At 42.3% G+C, this 18265-nt stretch overlaps 2 protein-coding genes across 5 annotated transcripts in view; both read left to right on the top strand.

The window, feature by feature from the left end:
- Positions 1-18265, top strand: part of LOC124306717 (arrestin domain-containing protein 17-like) — a 123672-nt gene that overhangs the window by 61061 nt on the left and 44346 nt on the right. The gene's annotated exons all lie outside the window — the stretch shown is intronic.
- On the top strand, positions 13722-16621 carry LOC124306723 (uncharacterized). 2 transcript variants are annotated; one of them, XM_046767665.1, is made up of 4 exons: positions 13722-13976; positions 14229-14724; positions 14816-14975; positions 16254-16621. In XM_046767665.1, the coding sequence occupies exons 2-4, from the start codon at positions 14540-14542 to the stop codon at positions 16503-16505; spliced, it is 597 nt and encodes a 198-aa protein (XP_046623621.1). In that variant the 5' UTR covers positions 13722-13976; positions 14229-14539; the 3' UTR covers positions 16506-16621. The 2 variants fall into 2 exon arrangements, with proteins under 2 accessions (XP_046623621.1, XP_046623620.1); XM_046767664.1 differs by lacking the exon at positions 13722-13976 and having other exon boundaries at positions 14272-14724; positions 14816-15065.

The following is an 18265-nucleotide window of genomic DNA, read 5'->3' on the forward strand; positions in this document are numbered from 1 at the left end:
AAAATCAAGTCAAAAGAATCTAAAAACAAAAGCCGAATGCCTTTCAAAGTGAGAACGATGATATAAAAAATCACGGTGCCAATCCGAAAGGTCAAGGGTCAGACCCAGGTCGAAGTGGTACAGACTGCCTCGTATACTTATCTATAGTGCGCACATCAAGACGATCATTATTTATCCCCGAAAAAACAATCAGAAATGTGCGTCATGAAGTTTGGATTCGTTAACGGATTCCCTTCACGCGTCTTGCACAGAGTAAGAAGACGCCGCAAACTTTTGGCACGTTTATCCGCCCCCCTCGAGGCACGAGCAAAACATATCACGTTTCGCTAATGGAATAGTCGAAAGCGTGAAAGGTGCGCGACAGAGGACGGGGGTTGGAGTTGGGGCTTTTGTACAGTCGTATACGTACAGTTTCTCCTCGCAAGACGTATCCGAGTAGGGTGGTCAGGGGGCCGGGCGCGAAGAAGGAGTCTGCGGGAAAGCCGGAAAGTATATTCCGCCCGTTTCATCCTTTTACCCCCGTTCCCTGTTTCCCCGCTTTGCAATCATGCATAAAACAGAGGTTCGCACGCCTACGCCGCGTCCCCCGTTTGCCGGTGGCGGTGCTGCAGCCGAGGCCGCAAAGAGTTTCTTGAGAGGCTCGAAAGCGGGCTGCATCGACGACGTTTATACCAGGCGCGAGACGAACTCTGAGTAAAGGCTGCGAGGTGGCTTTTCTCGGTATCCCTTCGGGATTGAATTGCACGAGCTTTCGAAGCGGCTCTACGCAGCTGAGCCAATCGGGTTAATTAGTTTATTCCGCACAAATACCTTCGCAGACCGCAAGTTTCCCCTCGGCCGTCACGCCGTTCGATATAGGCCCCCGCTAATTTTCATCGCTCCGAAAACTTGCCGTCAACTATAGGTAGGTAGATGCGGTGCTTAGGCGTTGACGTCACGTACAAGCCGGGGGCTGAAAGACGACTTCGCCCTCTCCGCGACCTGTGTTACCGTCGGTTCGAGGCCGTCGTCAGACTTGTTCGGTCGTGAAACAAAGGGACAGGCAAACAACGACGATGACGGGGGCGGAGCTGCTCGGATCAATTACGGGACGATTTCATTCCGACGGCAATAACACCCCCGTATTAGAGACACCTTGGGGTTATTGAAGGTGAGCACTTTGCACTTTTTCTCTCGCCATTCTTTATTCCTTTTTTCTTTTTATTATTATATTTTGCGTTCACCGTATAGGTTTGTGCTCGAGTGCAAGGTGTTCGAATCGTGGAGCACAACGAGGATGGTTAACAGCCAAGTCATTTTAACGATTGAAATCTACGGTTCTTGGAAATTGACTGTTTTTTTTAAACACCGAACGGAGATATACATTCGGAGCGTAGACATGATCAGCTAACAACTTCTTCGAGAAGTGGTTAGAAGTTAGTTGAAGCCTTCCCGACAACGCATTGATAAGTGCTTTTCGACGGAAACCGGTTGGATTTTAATGAGATTCAATAAAGTTTGAAACTTGTATAAATTGAGTATTCAAATCTTGTCTTACTCGACGAATTGCCATCGTGAATTGGCCAAATTATACGTGCAGAGTACCTTACGTATCATAACCTACGTATACTGTGTCAGGTATAAAATGGAGATCTTTAATTGTAAAGAACAATATTTCAGTTTCGGCAATTTACAGGTCACCGAAGGAAATTCGACCCCCTCACAACGTTTGAAATGATCGTCAGACTTTTTGCTTGGGTAGGTTATACGCTGTAGGTAATTTACCATGTATACCTACATATATCCGGTGTATTAGAATTTTGATGACGAGCTTGGGGACGCGTCGCTTCGTCGGTGGCGTTATACTTTTCGCGAAATGGCTTTTACAGCTGATGGAAGAAAGAACGAATAATAAAAGATTAAAAAAAAAAAGCTAAACAAAAACTGCGGCCAAAAAATTTTGATCCATGCATAAAATGGTGTGGAAAGTTTTACTTTCCGTAGATTTCGTTAGAATCTTGCAATATGTAGCATCGTGTAAAGAAATAATCCTAAGACCGGACAGATTACGCCAAGTCAGTCCGAGTTCCTCGTAAAATATTGACGTCTTTTTATTTCTTGTTAAGTCTCACCATGGAAAGGAAAGAAACGTTCGAGATTCGAGATAGGTAAGACATTCGCAAAGTTTATGAGTTTATGACGGTAACGACAGTGGGAATAAGAGGCATCTTACTATCCAAGTGCCATCTCATATCTTTCTCATTTACACCTTGTTGTTTACAACTCGCTGCAGGCATTTACTACCTTCTTGTCTCACGCGATCCTTACGAACTGCAGTACAATATGAAAAACGTTACGGAACGTTTTCCATAAAAACACTAGCGTATAAAACACGGAGGCTCAATGGTTAATATACGATTTGAAATTTCAATTTATACACGCAGCTATGGAACGGATATCCATCCCTCTTCGCGTTAAAATTTACCCAAATTCGTAATCGGGTATATACGTAACGCGTATTATTATCATGCAGGTACGTGCAGCAGTAACTATAAGCGTTACCGCAGTCTAATTGCATTAGTTGTAAGATGTTCTACAAATTGCACAAGAGACGGAAGCAAGGAGTTCGGGTATAATTGCACCAGTTAAGATGATATCGTACCCACCAAGAGACTGGCTTAACCCTCCCTTTCAGTACCAGTGTGGGTAGGTATATAAGCTCGCGAATTCGACTCGGCTTACAAGTTATCGTTCACCGGGGTTGAATTTAAATGGCTGATAAATTCGAATTAATTCCAAGCTCAGCGAGGTAGATTTATCAAAAACAACAAGGTATTACTCTCACTCTGCGCCGCGGAGAGATGGGGATATATCTACGTCCTCGCGTAGATCGAGGCAAAACTGAAATGTCAAAACCACCGATACAAAATTTATCCGTATAGCACGTATAACATGCACGGTTTAAAATCATGAAGGTAGAGCCGGGCGACTTATCTCGAACTTCACAGGCTGACAGTGATCCTGGAATAAGGAACCTGAGCTGCACAGCCGTCGTTTCCCCAGCTAGAATCGTGTTCCAAATTTTAACGAGCTAAATCTTGAGACGGATTATTCTCCGCAGCGGTATAAATTAAATGTTGTTTGATAAACGAAAACCGAGGGAATCACAGTGCAAAGGGAATAACGATCCATTCTCGTTGCTGTGGTTTCTTTTTCCTGCATGAGACGACGCGATCGACTCTCCGAGGAACTCACCAAATCACCGAGTTTCGAACTTGTTAGTCCCATGATGTATCGCAGCAAAGCCACGGCTGTCTCAAGTCCTGAACCACTGATGCATTATTGACTCGTATTTGGTACAAGGCCGCGATGGTATCGGGAAGCTCGTCTTCTCCTTGCCGTAATCTCAGCCAGCAGAGAAAGCTGCGAAAGCTCGCTGACTCTCCATCGCAATTCCCACCGGTGCCGTCTGAGCTTGTCAAAGCTTTATAACAGTCACGTTGCCTTTCCTGTCAGGGCTTACCAGCCGGATCTAGATCCGCGTCTCTGACACCTTTTAAAATTTGAAAAATTCATCCCTCCGCGGATGCACAAGCTTCTGGGACTAACAGGATTTCACACCTGTTTTACCGTCCTTTATATATGGACGGGTCTCTGCTTGAGTGGGAAGATACGCCTGATCTTCGATAGACGTAAGCTCGAAATTGAGGCTAGAGGAGGTAAGTTGCCAAGTCGGTTCGCGCGTCGTCGCGTGTGTGGAACGATCGAGAAAAGGGAAAATGGATCGATGCGATAAGCGCAGTTTGCCAGCAAGTTTAACGAGGAAGAAAAAAGTACCGCTGAATCAGTGGGCGAATGTTTTCTAAAAGAGAAGATCCGCGGGAGCTTTTCTTCGGTATTCCACACAGCCCTGAGCAATGCCCGAGAATTAACCACAGCATTTACCCGGGGGGCGTTCAGTTCCCGACAGAAAGTCGAAGAGTAATCGAACTCCGAAAGCTCCGCTCCTCCTCCCATACAAAATCCGACCCTGGTCCCTCTTCCGACATGCCTGACAAAACCAAACGAGTGCAAAGCCTGAAACCATGTCAGAAACTTTTTTTCTTATTGTCTCATCGTCTTTTTTTTTTAATCTTCCCTCATCTTTCGTCCGATTTTGAACTACTTTGAAAGCGGTCGAATGATCGGAGTCGTGCGAGTGAATTTTTCCCAAGGGATACCGGCTACCTTTATCGATGTACCGTAATTCAAGGTTCAAACTTTCGATTTTACAGAGGAATTCCGTACGTTGTTCGAAATTTCGGCGGAGCTGTTTGCTCGGAGAAAATATAACGAGATACATCAGACCTAGCTCGAAAAACTCTGAAACACTGCGCGAGACGATCAAAAGGCATTAATCGGACGTACAGTAATGTTCGTTAATGCATTGGGCTTTCGGCTAACTTGTTTTCGGTCCGAAACAAAATGCGAGCGCGATTCTATACGAATTATGTAACAATGACTGGCGACGCAGCCAACGGGAGAGATTGGGAGTCATTGTCACATAATTCGTATAGAATCGAACTCGAATTTTGTTTCGGACCGAAGACAAGTTAGCCGGAAGCCCAAGGCATTGATAAACATTGCTGTGCGTACCTACCATTTTCCCACATCTATTGTCTCGTAATTTTTCCAGAAACATTTCGCAACAACGCAAATATTCTGAACTAATCCGAGTTGCAGTTTCACGTCGCTACCCAAAGTGCGAATCCATAACCGCATACCGTGAGAATACTTGAAAAAGATTTGCTGAAAAACCCGGAATTGGCTTTTGAAATAGAAATAGTTTCGGAAAGTTACCGCACTGGGTAAAACTTTCGCATTCCTCACCGATTATTATATAATACCAGGTACACACGGGTAGCTTTCTTGAACGCTTATGCAGATCGTAATTGCAACATGCCTTGCTGTACATGTAATTTAACCCTCAACCCTGCGCTTGGAAAATTCTCGAAACGTACCGCACGTGCTCTACGTGTTTACAGATACCTAATTATGCACGTACAGATATACGCAAGGTACCCTATTTTCTCGTTATATTCAACACGTTGCGTTAATTACCCGATTATGCACTCCACGCCCTGCAAAATTACTTCACCGAGGCAATTTTCAAAAGTGCCGCTTACACCAAAAAATACGTAACGTCTCAGAAGGATAATCGGATTATAATCTACGTTGAGACGATTACACGAGATAAAAATAGTGAAAATTTAAAGATAAATTATTGAACTAATGCAGCTACGTTTTTTTTTTTTATTTCCATTTATCGTACGAAAAACGGATTTGTACGTGTACCCGTTGCGGAAAATTTCTAGTTGTATAATTGTATCGCCGGAGTGATTCAATCGGGCAAATTATTTGTGCGCAAACAATAATTACACCCTGCAACAGAGATGCGAAACAGGGGTGAGGGAATAATTGGCATACCCTAATTGGATGATTAATTTTGGAAAGGTAGCAAAACACAGTGTTCCAAACGCCCACCCACACACCGAAACCTGCGATATAATACATACAATATGCGCAACAGTATAAAGTGAGATACGCGGGCGATCGAACTCGTTACACGAACTCTCGCAAGCACAAGCCCACGAGGTTTAATCCTCGGTGGGATTTATTGTGTAACATTTATCATGTGGAATATCTTTAGGGTTTTGAGCCGACCGCATCCATCAATTGATTTAATCCGATTATACGGCCAGGCATCGGATATTCGTCGTATTATCGATTGCGGGGATCGCGCGAAGCCACGTCGTCGGTCACGAGTTGGATTCGTCATCCCGTAGTCGAGACGCGTTATGGTGTCGTCAAAACGTAGCACCATGATCGTCCCATTCGACCTCGACCCCCGCGACACGACCAGAATTGCGACACTAATAACGAGGACAATACCCAGGGCGAAGACAATACCTGTTATTCGGTTAACATTGCCAGACGTACCTACGAGTTCGCAGGTTCACTGTCTGCCTACCTTATCCCTGTGTGAGCGTCTCCTCTTGTCCAATGGTTCACATATGCCTGAACCGGCATATCCTAGGCTCGCTCACGGACCGGCAATTCCTGGACAACGTCGATACTGGTCTAATGGAGCATGTATACTCGTATATACACATACTCGTCCGATATAGATTTCAGTGATGATGCCACCTAGTCTCGTGGCACTCGATTCCAATAACGGAGTGAGCTTTAGATCGTCGGTCCGATCCCCGTCCGGGAAACAAATAATCCGTTCATTGATGTAAAAATTGAACTCTGATAAAGCGGAACAATTATTTATATCGTACACCTTTACTGATTTTACAGTTGAATTTCATGCATTTACGACACTAACAATTCTATATTTCAATAACAGGTGTGATTGACATGATGTACGTACTAACAATAAAACTTTTGCCCATTATAGGTCTGTAAATATTAGTCTGTCTGAAGGAACTTTATGATGTGAATTTTAAGCACCGTGAAAGAGATATTACAAAAGTCTGGTATATTGGTCGACATTTTCATCATAAGAAAGTGAGATTTTTCTTTACGTAAAAAAATCTATAAACACCCGGGCATGTTGAGAATTCAAGTAGCCGGCAACACAGGCTGATATATACCTGTAACAAGTAGCATTTTAAGTAGGGAGGACAAAACATGCCTACGTGATCCGAGTACGTTTTCCACGATGACATCTGGCTCTGCACGTTTCACCTTTCCCTGCGATCCTCGCCACATATTTTGATCGATTCTTTTCTTCAGTTTCTCCTCGTTTTTCCCTACAGGAACTCGACAATTTCGCCTGTGTGTTATTTTTAACCCCTCGCAGATGCGGTACATAATTAGCTATTCTAACGGTATAAGTGCCCGTCATATACAACCTTGTAGAGTGTATGAGAAACTATTTCCCTTGCCGAAGCTTCGGTTTTATCGACGTTCACGGGATAGCATATATATATATATATATGGATATTATGGCTAACGCAGATTCAATTAATTATTTAATTACATAGCTCTCTTGCATGTTAAAGCATGAAAAACGAAGGACACGAGCGCTAAAATCATTGCATAACTCTAAACTCCGTGTCGTTACCTCGTTGATGTAAAATTGCAGCAAAGAAATTTCATAGCGGTAATTTATGGCCGTGCTCCTCGGGAGACGTAGGCAAGCTATCTATTCTCACCTGTCGTGCTTTATACATCGATCGTATAAATTTTTATCCCGAGTACCTGTACCATCGTGGTGACCCGCTTGTCAACGAGCCCCTTCAACGTACGCGGTTTATAATATCGAGGGAAAATCCGCACGTCGAGACGCGGCAGGGTAAGATTTCGAAGCGTAATAGAAAGCGGCTCCGAGATCCGTTGTTGATCCCTGTTTTCCCACTTTCATCAATTATGCAAATGGATCTGATAACCACACCGGCATTAATATTTTCACCCGTCCGGCCCGGGATATAACCTCGGTCTTGATCGATTGGTAAACTTAACCCCGCTTTCCGAATGTAATACGTACACAACTCACAATCAGCCAAGGAAATCTCGAAACGGAGATAAAAATATTATGTCGATAAGATTAATTACCTCCGCAAATTTCAACATCGAATAACGAGTGAAAATTGTACGATAACTGCAGGAATCTGAAGTCGGGTGAAAACTGTAAGCGGAGATTACGAGGCGACGTAAAAATCATGATCGAGTATTCTGTTTTTCACTTGACACAATTCTCGCCGCATGTGTTATATTCGGTCGTGATGTGAACCATAATGATGAAATTCAGATTGAGTTGTACTGTATGATTAATACAGTATGTGAAGTAAAAGCAGTGATAAAACGATCGTTCCTACGCAAAATTTGTTGCAAAAAACAAAAAAAAAAAAAAAAAAACGAACAGGAACAAGTCCCCACGTTTTCCAAGAACAATTTTCTTCACCCTGCAGCGAAACTGGATTGGACGTATACACGTACCGTGTACGAAAACATCAGGGATCCGAAAAGTGAGTGGAGTTTGAAAAAAGCCCGGCGCGTGCACGACAGGAGACGAAAAAAAACGATGTGGGCATAACGGAGATAATATTCATGCCTTACGTCGTCCCGCGGTGAATAAAATTTTTATTTTCGAATTATTTCCATCACCGCAAAAAATTTGACAGCCACAACCGTGCCGGGCACAAAGAGCTTTTACACTTTATTGCAAATGTCCATTTGCAGATGGCTGCAAAGAGTAATTCGTCAGAGTTGAAAATACGGTCGACTCCCTGAAATATGTACGCACAATATCGTTTTGTACATCTGCAGACGAACCCGGAAGTGGACAAGCCCACTTTCATGATTAATATAACAGATATACCTGGCCTATTTATCCTGGCGAAAACCTTTTGTCTCTACAACAGGCGGCGTTACACCTTTATACAAAGGTATCACGTAGATATAGGAAAAATGCTTATCAGCAACGGACACATCGCGGCGGGTCCGCGTATACGTGCGAGAAATGAACCAACTGCAGAGATAACCTCGACGGCACGCGTTTTCCGAGACAAACGGTCGCCTTATTTCATACCTGTAATACCTTGTACAATTCTATATTTTATTTTTAAAACGCGCGCCACACATAACGCCTACCGTGAACAGTAACGAATCAGATGATAATGATGATAACAATAACAACTGCGATAACTGTAGTAACCCCACGAGTTGTTACATCTAATTTAAAAATTCAACCCCTCCAAACGTCGAGATAAATATCGTAGCACTTTTCGCCGGTAAAAGAGAGCTAAAATTTTGCTGGCTGTGTCAAAAACGTCCGTTTAAATTCGGTCTCGCCAGCTGGATGTACTCGGATATAAATGCCATCCGAAGCCGTACATACAACAAGCTCAGAGTGTGGTGTAATGCATTATGGAAGTACAAATAAGTTAGCGTAATACCGGGTTTTCGCGATTTAGCGACTCTGCAGACTTTTCGCGGTTGGTAAATAGCTGAGAAGGCGAGGCACGAGAATTGGCGTAGTTTTGCGATCCTGAGTTCAAGTCGGGTAGGGGAGGAGTACAGGGTTGGAGATTAGCATAATCCCATCGGGTTTACTTTGGCGGAACCGGGTCAGTGAAATAAGAAGTTGGAGATAGGTTGAGCCGCGCGTGGTCGAGTTATACGTGCAGGTATGCAGGTATGCGTAAGACTCGGTATTTTTGAGGTCAATTTTATAAGAGGCATCCCCAAATTCAAGTTCCAATTTTTTTTTCGATTTTCACGCACGCCGCCATAACGTTGGGGTCACTGGAGACTCCACATTAAAAATCATTGCGTAGAAACACAGATATCGTTATAAATAACTTGATAACTTAACTGTTATATCTCAAGGCAAATTAGTTATCTTTGGCAAAGTGAAATTTTGAATATGACAAAAATAAAAATTCATCCAACAACAATATATTGGAAAATGGATCATTCTACTCAAAAAATCATAACTCACCGAATTTTGAATATTTTGAGCTGAAAATTGACTCGGTAATACTTGAGATTGCGGATATTTAAGAAAATAACATATAGAAATATTGTGCGATGAAAAAATATATTCATTTGTACGAGTAGAAGTTGAATTTCTGTAAAAAGAAAGTACCAACGATTTTCACGATAATTCATTATTTATCTTGGATCAAATCAGATGATTTTGGATGTTTTTCGTATGGAATTTACGACGAAGATGCGTTGGCGTCATTTTAACGCCGGTTTACAGCGTAAGGGTTAAACCGTACGATACATGCATATGTAAACTCTACCGCGAACGAAAATGATATTTCATTCTACCCTCGACAGGAGGATGCGAGCATTTCCCGAAGGTTATCGCCCGCGCGTATAACGGACACAGTGCTCGTTATCAATCTTGAATATTTCCCGGTATGCCCCGACGGTTCTGGCCCTTTTTATACAACCACGTCCTTAGCATATACGTCAATACATCCGCGTCGCGGTTTATTCGGAGACGAAAGCGTGTGTTCACGTTCCGCGAACGTGATGCTCCATAACGTCGTTGAGGATCGAGAAAAGATGTTGAGGTATGAAAAGTTGGAAAAGAAATAAGAAAACGTAAAGCAAGAATACGGGGAAATCTGGGAAACGCAGTGTAAAAAGGCTGCTTTTGCATCCCGTGCAGGATGAAACGTGGGGGGATTTTAATATAGGGAAAACATGAATAAAAAGAACGTCGCCGCAGCCGGTAGGTACTCGGGTAAATTCATAAGACTTTTCTCCCGCGTTAAATTCGTATAATTACCACGAGGCTGCCAGATGCCTATTAATGCAGGAACATTTCGCGTACCAAAGTGTAAGAAGAAATTAACACGGAATTGTTTCAACGCTGCAGCAGGAGTTGGGAGAAACGGGCATAGTTATTAAGCCTAATCCAACCCAACCTGGTTACTACGATTCCTCGATTCCTCTGTTGTACCGAGGAGAATTGCCAAGAAGTAAGAAGCGCGAATCGCTGCAGCTATCGAGGAAATTATACGGAGTTACACCGTCGAATTAAGCGCGAAATGTTCGGCACTTGTATTTGGACGAAAACTGCGCAAGCTACACGAAAATTCGAGAAAATTTTATTGGAAACTTTTGTATACGCAAAGAGAACTCCTACAAGCTGTAAGCATGCAAAGTCGGAGGTAATTCGATCAGCCAATGCATTTTTGTCTCAGCCAAGTTGGGAACTCCTCGTCCATTACGACACTGAATAATTCGAGTTCGTTAGCCTGGAGGTGACGTTTCTGTTTTAAACTGGTGACTCCACCTCTCTGCGTAGCAAAATTTTTTTTAAGTGAGAATGAAAAGAAAAAACGGGAAAGAAAACGAGGAGTAGGAAGAGCATTGTGAAAAAATCAACAACAACAACAACTCAATTATGCAAATCCGATAAATTATGCAAAATACTTTATATCTACAAGGATTGACTTGGCAAGCGATGAAATATAAAGGCCCGAGAAAATATCGAACCTCGAGCCGGAGGCTGAAGCTACCGCCTTGCCGGAGACGCATTTTAAGCACAGCTAATATTCACTCTTTATACGAGCATTCTGTCATTCTTTATGTACGATATGCTTTCACATCACGTAGAAATAACCTGGAGATAATGTAGCGTGGAAGTGCAGGCTGCACAGGTTATACGAACTGAAGTTATATGGCCAGTTATTAGACGGCAGGAGAGGTGCAGAGTAAATTGTGTTTAGAGTTTCAGCCCGCGGTACGCCTACCGTAGGAAATTTTCGATGGGTATAAAAAGTGTGCGGAATGCGGTTTAGACCCAGGATTAGGTGGGTGGATGTCTGACGAAAAGTTTTCCTCGACTCGATCTTTTATTCTATAAATTGGAAAAATTCAGACAATCCGTTATTCAGACGGGAACGTCGAAGAAAAATATATAAAACAAATTTAGAAGTCAACCCTGCGCATGTGGAATAGTGCGAGTGTATATATAAGGTATAGGTAACGCTCAACGTCAATAAAAGTATAAAACGAAGTGTTGAAGCGAATTCGCAGCTTGAAACTTTCTAGATTTCAGCGAAATCTTCCCTGAGCAGTCGCTGACTGGTGGAACTTTTCTGTTAAAAATGAATAACCTTTCGAAAAAAAAAGTAAAAATAATCAAAAAAAAAAAAGAAAGAATACTTCGCCGTGTACGCAATTCCGCGTGAATCGTTCCAGATGGATTTATATTATATGTACGTGGAAATATATTGTAACTCGTGTGGCATTCCACGGGAATGAAACGAATTTCTAAAAGACTGAAGTTATCATTACTCGGTGCGCTGCAACTCGACCTGTAGGTATGGTATACCATATTTATGGAGTGCACGGTGTGTTTTTGATTCTTTGGTGTTTATATGCCGAGCGCAGGCGGAAAGCAGTTGAAACATTTGTAATTTTACGCTCAATATAGCAGAAAGTTTCCGGCATCATTCACAATAAGCGGGAGAATTCCTCTTGTTATTTCTACACTAAAAGGCTGAGAGAGAGATATTTTAGAATGAGAATCAAACGGGAACTTGGTTTGAAAGTTTCTCGCCCCGTTCCCGAGTGTTTTTCTGCAACCCATAAGAGAGAAAGAAGGACGTCACTTTCTCAGAGCCACTCTCATTCCATAACACGAGAGTTTTTGCGGAATTTACGACCCCGGCTAACTCCGCTGGAAATAAAGTATACGTTTATATATATATATATGTGTGTGTGTGTATATATATTTACGATATTTTATTTTTAATCTCATCGAGTTATTCTTTCCCAGGAACCGAACCTACAGTCTTGACTCGATATGCCATGTAACGTTTTTCTGGAGTAAAAAAGCAATCTCAGGCAAAAAGTTTGAGCTTCTTTGTTGTACCTAAGCTCTACCCGGCACTTGCCACTTAAGGACACGCCACAAAAGTTATGAGAAAGTATCGAGTCAGGGGAGAAAAGTACCGACAGCAATCATCTCCGGATTGTCCGGTCCGCACAAGGGTAGGAAGCGAGTCTGCAGGCGAAAGAAGGGGGAGGAACCGGCGTCGGATGAAATTGAACGAAACGTTGCGGTAAATGGAAAGAGGAGAAAAAGGAGTGGGAAACATTACGGGACGACGGCGAAACTCCGACGGAAATATAACGTCAAGTAAGCAAATAAGCCCGCAACACGTGTGACGTGAATTCAAAAGTTCAAAGATCCGCGTTATCTCCGCGAGCCGTTATTCCGACGACCCGTCAGTCTATACAGCAGCACCCACCTTATATACCGGTTCAACCCTCTTGGCGCAGCATATTTTCCCCCCTTTTAGTTGTCCCGGTCGGCTCTCACCTCGGTAATCTTCAAGAATCATAAAACCTTATCTTTCACCCGTCCGGTGCCCGGCGGTCCGTCGGTCGTTCCACCTTCTCATCCCGAACATCAACCCCAAGATCTAATATTCCTGTCATTTACCTCCGCAAAGGAAAACCTCGAGATCTTGATTTTTTTTCACCATGCACGAAACTCGCCTAGCCCCGAATTTCATCCAACCGGCACCTCTTCGCGGAACGGAAATCAATTTCCCCCTGTTTTGACAGATCCTATTTAGCATGGGATAAAGCGGATAAAGAGAGCAAAGTCCTCGTTCATTGCAAGGTTCCAAACTCAAAGCTATTCAGGACCGAATTCAATATTTTCTCCAGGGTGGGACCTGCCGGTATAAAGGAACTCTTTTTATTCTGATTGGCTGATTTTTGCGCCGCAGCTGAGAGCCAGGATCAGGAGATTTCGGAGGTACCTGATTGTGCAAAACAAACGTCGAGTCGCAAACTTTGCAGGGAAAACTCAACTCGCTCTTTATTCTTATCTCCGACGACAGTCGGGAGGACGATCATCGAGATAAACGATAAGACCGCGTGTCGGTGAGATCAAGCCGTGAAGCATTGAGAAAAGAATTATATATGCGCCGTGGTTACCACTTGGCTTGCTCGTGATAATTCACCAGACTTAAACCTCCGCAGATTAGCGTTCCCGAGATACGAATTAATTTACAGATTATTTAAAGTCCGAAGAGATAAGATTCGGATTTGAAAAATGTATATCTATCGTGTATATATAATATACGTACAACTCGCAGTTCACTGAATAGATCATCCTTGAGCCCTGTTTCTCATCCTCGAATAAATGGGACTCGGTATAGCGAACCCGGTGAACTCGGGCAGCGTAAATTCACCTGGGAAATATATTTCATCCTTTGTTTTTATGATCTCGCAAACTGTGGAATGTATATATCTGAAAATATCGAATAACTGACGAGTATTACTCTCGACTCCTACACGCGAATTGAACTAACAAACGTGCAGCTCCATAGATACGTGGTGCACGGAGACGTATGCAAGCGTCTCATCGATCCTCAGCTTCCAGGATCCAGTAGGTACAGTTCGGAATCCAGTCTGAAGGCTAAAGATAAACTTTTCGCAGTATTTTATTGGCCAGTTGACTAACCCCGGTGAGCGTAATTTATGTTTAGAATATGCTAAAACTCTGCTCTCGTAAATATGAAACAAACGCAACGCTATTCCTGATAACAAATATTCTACTAGCGAATAAATTACGAACAAATATAAAAGTTTGTCACTGTTACTTTCGGTTCGGAGCAAAGCGAATTCGAGCAAACATTTGACTTTAATATCTCGAAAATAAACATCTTCTACCCTTGTTCACAACACAAACATCAAGTAATTTCTAAAGAATTTCACAGTGGCTGAAAGTCGCAGACAATGCTTGGAGGTCGCATTACGAAAGTAGGTGTACAATTTCACGATTGCAACTGCAAGATCGCTCGCCAAAAAGTAAATCTATGCCAATGATCACATTGCGAGAATGATAATTAGGAACAAAGAAGGCTGGACGGTGCAGTAGACGGTTCTAAATCACATCGATAAAATAAAAATTGATGACACTGTAATCTTCGATAGTAACAGACAAGACATTCACCAGAGCTGCAAGGTAAATTTTCAAGCTCTTATTCCGACCAGTTTGTGACGCGTTAGTCTTGAATACTCGTTAGCAATGCGGGCTATCAGAAAATTCGCGCTCTTATTCGTTCTCATGGCGCAAACTGTTCACGGACAGTTCACGCCAATTCTAACCGATCCAACCGCCTACACCACGGCAGTGATCGACGCGCTTTGGGTGAAGATTAGGAATCATGGATTATCGAATCTCCCCGTCCTCGACTCTACGGTGAATTACAAGTGGGTGACTCCTAAGTTGAATTTGAATAGAACACTGGATGGCAAAAAGAAGTTACGGCGATGCGTCTAATCTCTGTAATTTTATCGACAGTGTGACAGACCTTGGTGTCGAACTGATTGGCCCGGTATCATTCGAGGATGGGTTCGTACAAGATGTCGACTTGGTTTACGGCAGCCCTCAACACTTTACCTCCACAACGGGGACAACTTCAGGCACAGTGAACGGACGCATATTATTCGAAAACATTACGGTGTACCTGGATTTGCGTGCAGATCTTTCCCAAGGGATGAAAATCGGGACTATCGTCGCGAAGCCCGAAACTTTCGCGTTCCAGCTGACAGTGGGTGGCTTGATTATTTACACTACAAAATCCCCTGTGTTAGACGTCACGTGCTCAATGAATGATCGATATATAATTTTTAATTTTTCTTTTTTTTTCAAGTTTTTTCCCTAGCGACAATTGATGAGCAGTTTTACGAAGCGAGATTTAATTTTTTATTGAACATTGTAGCTCGTGACAAGGACGCATCGATTCAGCACTGTGAAATTCCTACCCTATTGTTTCCGCTGATACAGCCATTCGTTTAAAGTGTACAGTTGTATGAAAACGAATACGTGATTAAGCAGAGCTTTAAATGGTATCACTGAAACTATTCAAGTTACATTCAACTATAAAAATTTCCCTGATGGAGGAGAAAATGTTGAAACACTGAAATTCAATTGTAAACGCCTCATTATTTTAACTGCATCATAGAAATCTCATTATTCTACTATTTTTCACCGGAAAATTTATATTGCGTTACTGACTTTAAAGAGCAAAAGCTAATTTTATTCGTAATTCAATTCTCCGCAGAACATCCGAGTCAAATTATAATTAGCGATAACTTATTTCGTATTGAATCACAAGTTTAACATCTATAAATTATTTCGATTATACATATATCGGATTTTTTCTTGTGAACTGACTAGTTACAAAAAAAAATCTGTCTCAGACAATTTGTAGGGAATTCATAAACGAATAAAATGAGCTGTTTCCCAATAGAATCAAACGAATTATACGGATTCTTCATTGAAAAAATAATGAAATAATGCGATTACTCTGACGGTGTTAATAATAAGTTGTTTATAATTGTAATTCAGTAGGTATTGAAATATTTTAATCAGGATCACAGAAACTTCTTTGAATCAGATTCAACTTCATCAGCTTTAATTGCCCTGTTTAACTTGCGTTCTGTTTTGTTTTTGATCCGATACATTTTTGACCTAAATATATTCGCCCCGTACATCCTCAAATTTATCGAGCTAATGAATCCGCATTCGCATCGTATTCTCATCACTGTTAGGCTGGTAAAATATAAATTAAAATTGACAAAAACAAAACTGCAGAGACACCTCTAAAGTTGTCACCAATCCCAGGATTTTCTACGTTGAGCAATATACTTTATTGGTGGATTATTTCCTGTATAGAGCTTTAGCTACTGCAATGTTTCTCAAAATTTTAACGATTTTCTTTCCATGTTTTTTTCAGATCTCAAAACCACACAATGAGAATAATATTACTTCAACCGTGTCATTTTTGTTGTTAAGTAATATCGAATGGGATATAGTTCCGGATGACCTGATAATGAGGTTAATACGAAGAAGGTTTGCCATGCAAAGCGCGATGCAGCCACAAGTGGTGAATTTACTTCTTCCAACGGCTTACCAATGGGAGCCAATACTTTTAAAATTTGTCGAAGAAATTGTTCAGACGATGGAGTTTCCACAGTTAGATTTTTAGCCTTTCATCAAGCTCTGTGTCATAAGTAAGAAAGGAAAAATCATTCCTAACCGATACTGGATATCACGGCTGAGCTTTTCTGTATAAAATGTATACCATAATAAGACTCCACTTCAGATGTTTATTTATTGAAATAACTCCCTCCTCTTGACGTCTATCATTGGCAATATTTGAGGAAGAAAAATGCCGCGCAGGTAAAGCTAAGGAATGTTAAACAGGCGAATCGCATGAACAAGCCGGGAAAAAAAGGAAATTGAAAACTCGTCAATATCGCCTGCATGTATATTCTAGCGTCGAGAAAATGTGAGAATTGTAAACTTACATCGCGGTGACGCTTTCGCATTATGGAGCTGAAAGTTAAACGTCACAACCGCAGTAAAAAATCTGCTTATACGGTACATTGGCTCTCTATTGAATCGAACAAATTAAAGAAAATTATAATGACCATTCCCATAGAAAAATCCCCTTCCGTTCGTTATATTAACATATACCGAGAAAATAACCCACAAAAAACTTTAGTAACGATAAAAAAGAAGACCAAGTTTGCCAAAAAATTTCCGCGAAAAATGATAAAATCGGCGATTCTGTTCCCGTTTCTGAACTCTTGGCAAAAGTTCCGCGTCGTTACATTCCGCGGGCACAAAAATTTTAGGCTAGGCTTTGAGCAGGGGACGCAAAAGGCGAGACAAACAATTCCATTTGTCACTGGCTGACCCTTCGATGCCAAGTGCCTATGAATATACATCGCTAACTAAAACGCGTTATCAAAAACGAATGTGCAACTTTTTTACCTCTCTAAAAAATTTCCGACTAAAAAAACCATGCTGTGGATTTTGGCTGTTCTATATCCGGCCGGAACAAATCAGCGAGAAGTCGATTTCAAAGGAGTGAAAATCCATTGCCATCAGGCAAAATGAGAGCCAACGCGAAGGAGCGCGGGATAAGAAACCAAAGTCGGACGGTAGTGAAAAGTGAAGGAAAGTGGACTTGAACGTAGATGAAAGAACGAGTGGATGAGATTGCTGACAAAAGACCAGGCACGTTGGCTTTCGTTTTATTTTATTTTATTTTCTTTCGTTTCTTCTATTCGCCCCCTCACTTTCTTTCTCATTTGCCGCCTTGTTACTCGCGAAATTTTCCAGCGATTTGAAATACCGATGGATTCAAGCACGCGTAAACTGAGTTCTATTTTCCAATCAACAGAACCCGAGGAACGAATCACGCTACATTATTATGTCATGGCAGAATTTACCCAACGTTGAATGCACCTCGAAAGCTCGATCCGTTGATCGAAGAACAATCGAGCGCCGCGGCGCTGTCGAAAAGTTTTCTCTGGCATACAGGTGCTGAAATAAAACGTCCAAGCCGGAAACAGTTTTCGAGAGAGTCCGGGCGAAACTGCAACCTGCCATCCGCGACGTATAAACACGTCCAGATACGTAACAACAGTAATCAGGTTAGTCGATGCCATGGTAGAAAAGCACAACACGGGGTTTCCTCTCGGCATACTCGACTGCCACACCGAGCATGGCTGGCGGCGGGAATCGGGAGGAAGAGTATGCCTTTGTGCTGACTTCCGTTTCCGCATGGCACTGCTAGACGGGGAGCAAAATAGGAGCAAACGGGCTGCGAAATAAAGCCAGTATGTCCGCAGCTGCACGCTATTTTATTCACATTCAATCACGCCTGCTTGCCTGCCTGCCTTCCTGGCCCGTCAGGCGAGTAAAGCAGCAACAAAATTCACCCCCTCCACTGCATGG

The sequence above is a fragment of the Neodiprion virginianus genome, chromosome 6, assembly GCF_021901495.1.
Source record: "Neodiprion virginianus isolate iyNeoVirg1 chromosome 6, iyNeoVirg1.1, whole genome shotgun sequence".
Taxonomy (NCBI): Eukaryota; Metazoa; Arthropoda; class Insecta; order Hymenoptera; family Diprionidae; genus Neodiprion; species Neodiprion virginianus.

Bases quoted from the DNA above. Each gene is read 5' to 3' on its own strand.
- LOC124306723 (XM_046767664.1), top strand. From the start codon at position 14,540: ATGCGGGCTATCAGAAAATTCGCGCTCTTATTCGTTCTCATGGCGCAA. The intron at 14,725-14,815 runs GTGGGTGACTCC...TTTTATCGACAG, and splicing joins GACTCTACGGTGAATTACAA to TGTGACAGACCTTGGTGTCG. The intron at 15,066-16,253 runs GTGGGTGGCTTG...TGTTTTTTTCAG, and splicing joins CTTTCGCGTTCCAGCTGACA to ATCTCAAAACCACACAATGA.